At 45.0% G+C, this 7,104-nt stretch overlaps 1 protein-coding gene across 2 annotated transcripts; it reads left to right on the forward strand.

The window, feature by feature from the left end:
* The first annotated feature begins 88 nt into the window (after positions 1-88).
* NUDT9 (nudix hydrolase 9) lies at positions 89-6,558 on the forward strand. 2 transcript variants are annotated; one of them, XM_064711541.1, is made up of 8 exons: positions 89-131; positions 1,383-1,619; positions 2,648-2,743; positions 3,238-3,324; positions 4,247-4,358; positions 4,526-4,672; positions 4,921-5,005; positions 5,955-6,558. In XM_064711541.1, exons 1-8 carry the CDS (start codon positions 100-102, stop codon positions 6,128-6,130), a joined length of 972 nt encoding a protein of 323 aa, XP_064567611.1. In that variant the 5' UTR covers positions 89-99; the 3' UTR covers positions 6,131-6,558. The 2 variants fall into 2 exon arrangements, with proteins under 2 accessions (XP_064567611.1, XP_064567610.1); XM_064711540.1 differs by lacking the exon at positions 89-131 and adding an exon at positions 496-777.
* The last annotated feature ends 546 nt before the right edge of the window (positions 6,559-7,104 follow it).

Below are 7,104 nucleotides of genomic sequence, written 5' to 3' on the forward strand. Positions count from 1 at the left end.
GCGGTGCAAGGCCGTGGGGGCCCGGCTGCGCAGGGCTGGGTGCGCCCCGAACCGCGCTGTCGGTTCCTCTTCCGGGTTCCACGGGGGAGGGACAATAACATGGGAAATGGATACTCATACCTTGGGATAAGGTAGTTGATTAAAGTAAAAAATATAAAAGAGAAAAAGTTATTTTCTACTTCCCCGCGGGAAGCAGGGCTTCCGCACGCACATCGGTCGCTCCGGAAGGCAAACACTGTAAATAACGAATGTCCTCCATTCCCTTCATTATGTTTTATGTCTGAGGTTTGGGTCCGCTGGCCTGGTTGTGTTCCCGTCCAGGAACTTGCTCACTGATATGGCTGGGAATGCTGGGGACACAGCAGGGATGCTGTGGGAACGCTGCCGGCTGTGTCACCGACCCTCTCCTGAGTGCCCGTGCCCGTCCTGGCACTGCGGGGCTGCCCTGGGCACGGAGCTCCGCCCCAGCCAGAGCCGGCACCGGGCGCTGCCCCTGATGCCGCTCCCGCCAATGCGGGGCCAGCTTGTACAAGCGCGGGGCGGCACGAAACGGACCAAGGGGCGGGATCAAGAAGCGGCGTCCTGCGGCGGGCTGCCTCGCATCGCAGGCCCAGCGCCCCGGCCCCGGGGCTGAGGCGGAGGCGGGATCGCTGGCGGTGCGGGCGCGGCGGGGCCGATGCCGCTGCCGGCCGGAGCTCTGCCTCGGGTGGTGGTCGTGCTCTCGTTCTCCGTCCTGCTGAGGGCCCGGGGCGCTGCCCAGCGCCGTCCCGCCCACAGGTACGGCGGGCTGTGGCGGTGGCCGTGGGAGCCCGGATCGCGTCCCGGTGTCGCTGCCCACGGTCGGCGGCCCGTTCCGCCGGGAGCAGCCGCTCATGGCTCGGCCGAGATCCCGGGGCTGCCGCTTGGCCGGAGTGTGCGGTGTCCCGCAGGGTGTCCCTTTGGGGGAAAGGCAAGCGGAGCTGTCCCTTAAAGTGATGTCATTATTGGAGAATACAAGAGCGGGTTTGCCCTTTCCCACGTCTCTGTTAAAGGTTTTTGTTGTGAAATTCAGGCATTTCGTGAGTTGAATATTAGAGGAATTTCTTCTAATTTCATTAGACGTTGGAATGGGCTGCGCAGGGAGGTGGTGTGATCACCATCCCCAGAGGTGTTCAAGGAAGGACTGGATGTGGTGCTTGTACCATGGTCGTGTCACCAGTACCATGGTCGAGGTGACACGACGGTATTTGTTCATAGTTTGGCTGTAGTGATCTCAAAGGCCTTTTCCAACCTAATTGATTCTGTGGAGCTGAGTCTATTCCACTTGCTGTATTGTACTTTAAAGATTAAAGAGCATGTTAAAATGTAATGAATGAGATGTTATTTTTGTTTTTTTCTTTTAGTAATTTATCTGCAAGCTGTTGGTCCCGTCTTCATCTTGCCAACATGTTCAACAACTACAATGTGAAGTTCCACCACAGAAAAGCTCTCACCTCCCCTTATCCAGGATCACGCATTGAGCGTAGCCAAGTTCCTGAAGATAAAGTGGGCTGGCTGACTGAGTGGGAAGATTATAATCCTGTGGAGTACACTGCAAAGTCTGTTTTGGCCAGACCCAATTGGGCAGACCCCCAAATCAAGTGAGTAGAAATGGTGGCTCTTTTCCCCTGAGAACCTGAAAGCAGGAAATAATCATGAATTGAGTTAACATGATCATCTTAAGTGATGTGTGATTCTACAGTGATGTGTGAAAATTAAGATTAAGGAAAGTGGTAGTTAGAGAACTGAGTACTTTGGATTGTTGTGAAGGTCTTTGATGCATGATTTTACTGAGCTGATGATTGAGATTGGAATAATGGACAGCTATTGATGCTGTGCACATGTTTCTCTGTGTTGTGAGCCAAATAAAAATTTAATTCTCCTTAAGAATTTGGAAGAACATTTTAGTGATACACTTGTTTGTTTATTTATGGTTGGGATGCAACATGAAAAAAGAAAGTGTAATTGTAGTTTTTGAAGGGAGCGCTCTGACTCAGGAAGTGTGAAAGGTTGTGACACACAGATTGTTTTTGTGATTGTGTAACAATGTGGGTGTCAGTTCTTCTGTCCTGAGTAACAAGGGATAAGACAAGAGGAAATAGCCTCATGTTGTGCCAGGGGAGGTTAAGATTGGATATTATGAAAAATTTCATCGCCAAGAAGTTTATCAGGCCCTGGAACAGGTTGCCTAGGGAACTGATGGAATCACTTTCCCTGAGGCATTTAAAAGATATTTGGATGTGGCACATGGGGTTTAGTAGTGGGCTTGGCAGTGCTGCGTTGAACTTGGTGATTTTAGGTGTCTTTTCCAACCAAAATGATTCTGTGATTTTACACCTCTAATCTTAACAAAAATACTTTTGAAACACTTTGTCTAAGTGAAGATTGAGAGAGATGCAATATTAAATACTTTAGTTCTGCACTTTTGCCTGCAGAACTAAATACAGAGGGTCTGTGATCAGAAAAGCTTAGGACTTCATTGCCTCCTTTAGAAAAAGGAGGGCCTGCAACTCCAGTTCTAGTAAAAACTGCTCATCCACACACAAAGGGGTGCTGCTGGTCTGATGGATGGCATACAAGGTTTTGTGTTTTGTAATTTGTCTCTGTTAAATTCTTATTTGCCGCACAGCGATGAAGGTTTTTCTCCCAAGTTCAATGAGAGAGATGGAGAAGTGGAGAGGAAGAGTCTGAATGGCTTGTATGTGGTCGAAAACGGGAGACCCCGGTGAGTGTGGGGTTTTTGTTTGTATATTCATTTCAGTGGTGCTGTTTCAGTGCTCTTACAGGTCTGTCACTTCCAATACATGGTACCTACTAGGACAGAGCCAAGAGAGAAAAACGGAATCTAGTTTGAAGAATCTGAGTTGGTGAATGAGAAAAATATGTTGTGTCTTTCGCCCTTTAGAGCATGTATGTGCTTTAACACAAAATATGTGTTGCTCTCCTTCCCTTTTTTGTTATTTAATCTTGATGTGTGTTTTTTTGAGTTTGTTTTGGTTGGGTTTTTTTGTTTGGTTTTTCTTTTTTTTGTAGAATGTTTTGAATGTGGGGAAATAAACGCATTTAACGTGTTAAGGGTTTGGAAATTTAGCAGAAAATAAACTTCCTTTTGTTTCAGCTGGTCCTCAGAGATCAGAGGAGCTGGGTGTGGCTGGGCTTAATTTCCAGTTGGAGCCAGTTCAGGACTACATGAGTCATGTACTGTGGCATTTGTTTCAGCAATCCAGTGGGAAGGACTGGCCTCACCGGCCGAGGATTGTTAGGGCGCTGGGGACCAAACCATGCTGCTGATCCTGTTGTAACCAGGTAAGGGGCAGGTAACTGCAAGGTACCCTGCACTAGAGAAAAAAACCCATGCATTATGCTTCTTTTCTGCTTCTCTGGGCTGGATATTACTTTTCATGGGCCTTTTCTCTGTTTGTTTTCTGTTTGTAAGCCCATTCTGCTTTTGTTAATGTAAGAAACACTAACTTGACTTAGTCTATGACAGGAGGAGGTAAGATTAGGATGCTCTTTTTGTCACTGTATGCTTTGTTTGTGTGCTTTTCCAGCAGGATGTGTGTGTACATGCTAACCATTTTACACAAAGTATTCAGAAAAGATTGTGTGGTTAACAGAAGTGAGAGTTAGAGAGTGCCATGCCAAAGACAGAAACATTGTGGAAAATCATCCTGATGCATTTCACTTCTTCCCCATTCCTGAAGGATGCCAATGCTGCTGAATTGCTTTGTTGAAAGTGAATGCTGGAATTATTTATTTATTTATTTGTTTATTTTAATTTATTTTAATTTATTTAATTTTTGTTTTAGACAGCTTTTTGCTCTGCCTATTGGTAGTTCTTAGTTCTTTACTGAAGGCGATGGTGGCTGCTTGTGGCTTTGTCCCGGTGCTGCTGCAGCTTGTGTGACCATTCTGTTCCAGCAGAAACATTCTCATCCTCTTAGTATGAATTATCACAAGTGCAGCTTGGAGAGCTTTCAGAGGAGCTGCTGCCACCAGCCTGGCTGCAGAAACATGCCTCATGGGCATTTTCTGCCCTTTTGACTGAGGAGAACCCTCATTGTTCCGTCCTTGGTTGCAATCCTGCTGGATGGCATTTGTTGGTTGCCTCAGCTGTTCATTCTCTGCTTTGTTTATCCCCACGCAGGTTGCAGTGCCTTGCTCTTCCTCTCTCAGGCCCAGGTGTCAGGAAGCAGCAAAACATATTCTTGTTTATCATTTTCTGCAGGTGGAAAAGGGATGGAAGTGGCAATAAAGTTGCTCATCCAGTTTCTGGCAAGAACATCTTGCAGTTTGTAGCCATCAAGAGGAGAGACTGTGGGGAGTGGGCCATTCCAGGGGTAAGACAAAGCTTCAGAGGCAGCTGGCATTTCCCTGCTGGTGAAGCCATGAGACAGATATGGCACATGTGTGATGCAAGTGGATGTAATATAATAAGAGCTAGGAGTTAAAATGTGTAGAGTCTGAGGTATAGCATTGTTTTGTTTGTTTGTTTCCCCCATCCAAGGGGATGGTGGACCCAGGGGAAAAGATCACTGCTACTCTGAAGAGAGAATTTGAGGAGGAGGCCTTGAATTCCCTGCAGAAATCCCCTGAGGAGAAAGCAAAATTGGAGAAGCAGCTCCAGAAGCTGTTCAGCCAGGAACACTTTGTGGTGAGCTCTGTGTCTCTTGTGGTAGCCTTTTGAGCTGTGCATGTAACTCATAGCTGTATAAAACCTGAAGAAGTGCAGTGAAATGAAAATATGTTGTGATGCTCATCTTCTTGGAGTGTAGGAAATTGAAGGGACTGTCGAAAACTCTGTAAGGGCAAATGTCTCAGAAGGAAAGAAAAAAAGTATGACTGATTACACCTTGTTTGTTTTGACACTGAGCTGGTTCTGGTTTGTTCGGGCCCTTATAGGTGTACAGAGGATATGTGGATGACCCTCGTAACACTGATAATGCTTGGATGGAGACAGAGGCTGTGAACTATCATGATGAAACAGGTAAATATCTCCAGGCACGCTCTTAGTTGCCTTTTACTCCATGTGTTGGTTTGAAATTGGGGCTGTTGTTGAGCTGAGAATGGCAGTGAAATCAGGGGAGCAAGAAAGTCAGGTGTAAAATATGGGACTAGATTCTTAAATTGGCCTGTTACCTTGGACTCCCATTTTTCACCTGTAAGATAAATCAATCTACCTAGATGTTTCTGATGTGTTCAAGCCAGAGACTTCATGCAATGACATTTCCACTGAATTTGGGATAGTGGGTGCCAGTTGTGAAGTTTCACATGTCACTGGTCCTAGATTTATTTGTCCCCCAAAGTAGTGGAGATAGTGCATCTTTGGCCTCTGTTTCCAATACAGAAGAGAAAAGCATTTCCTTGGTTGTTGTTTATGAAGTCCTGAGATCCTTTTTAAAAACAGAGTGAAAACTTGGATAAAAAAAGCAATTCAGAAGCAAAGGAATCCCCTTTTAAAAACTAGTATTTTTTATTTTGGGGCCTTCAGTAAAATTTTAATTTTTTTTTCATAAGTGTATATAAGTTTCAGAATTCAGTTTGTCCTGTAGAATAGTATGTGAGAAAAGGAGAAGTCAAATATTAAGCAAACAAGCAAAAATCCAGGCAGATGGATTGGCTAAACTTGGGGTCATAAGTACATGTTGTCATGATGGTTTCCAGTAACTTTTCATGCTGCTGGTGATATCCTAGGAATGATGACAGGGTGTTAAGACCATTCCTGCCATTCAGATTTGCCTTAAAATAGTGCAAGTCTGAAAAAGGTTTCTGGCAGAGATTCAGTGAGAGATTGAGTTGTTTTTTCTCTGAGAAACCTTTGAAGGTTCCTGCCTGTGAAGGAGCATTGTGGAAAGTCAGAACTAATATGATGTGAGAGGAGAAAAAGCAGGAAGAAAAGGTGCAATAGCATGTTCTAACTCTTGTTTTGTGAACAGGTGAGACAATGGATAACTTGCCTTTGGAAGCAGGTGATGATGCTGGAGTGGTGAGGTGGGTTGACATCAGTGAGAAGCTTGAGCTGTATGCGAGTCACAGCTACTTCATCAAGCTGGTGACTGAGAAACAGGGAGCCCACTGGAGTGAGGATCCTGGCTCTGAGTGCCACGAGTGATGGAAACTGGGAACTGACAGACTCTGAAAGGAGAATATGTTTTCCAGCCTTGAAACAGATGTCCTTGTCATCCTCAGTGAAAATTCTGTGAAATTCTCCTTGAAACCAGGAGAAACACTGGACAGTGTTAAACAGAGGCTTTTTCAGAGACTTCAGATTGCTTCTTTTGATTTCTTAGCTAGTGTGAAATGAGAAGAATGTGGAGCTCTTGCTTTGCTTTCTTAGCTTCATTATTTGCAGCTGTTTCATAATGTCTGCAGATCTGCATGGCAGCACTGGCATTCTAACTGGTGGTAGTTCACAGACTCTTTATTTTTGCACTGATTCCTTTCCAGGAATATGAATCCCTAAGGAATGAGAGACTTGTAGGATAACCTGAATAATGACTTAAGTGCTGCATAATAAAGTGAAATTTCTTTTCTGAGTCATTTTACTTAACATATCTTTGCAGGGATTTTGTACTTTGAGTGATTAGTTTTCACATTCAATTACTTTTTAGTTACAGTGTGGCTGGGATTCACATGAATGCGTGACTGTGCCTCTGTGTCAAAGAAGTTGTGACTGATTTGAGGAGCTGAATTTTGTGGTTCCTTTTCTTCCCACGGCTTGTGGGGTACAGTACAGCTGTTGTGGAGACTGCATCATCAACAGAATCACTGGAAAGAGCAGCCTTGAAATATAATCTTGTAAATTGTGCTGGTTTCTCACCCTACAGGTGATGTGAATAACTTTCAGTCAGGAGGCTGATGGGGGCTTTAGCATTTGTGCTGCTAACAGGGGCTGCACAGCAGTTGCTGACACTTCCCTCTCTGTTTTTAATCAATTGCTGTTAATTGTGTACTGGTGTCAGGAGTTGGTGACAGTGACAGCTGAAAGTTGATGTTGAGACCTGAGGACTTCAGGAATTTTGATCCATGGGTTGAAGAGAGTTGGTGATAAATGTCATGGTCTGGAATTACCTTGTGTAGCAGTAC

Source organism: Zonotrichia leucophrys, chromosome 4, assembly GCF_028769735.1.
Source record: "Zonotrichia leucophrys gambelii isolate GWCS_2022_RI chromosome 4, RI_Zleu_2.0, whole genome shotgun sequence".
NCBI classification, from domain to species: domain Eukaryota; kingdom Metazoa; phylum Chordata; class Aves; order Passeriformes; family Passerellidae; genus Zonotrichia; species Zonotrichia leucophrys.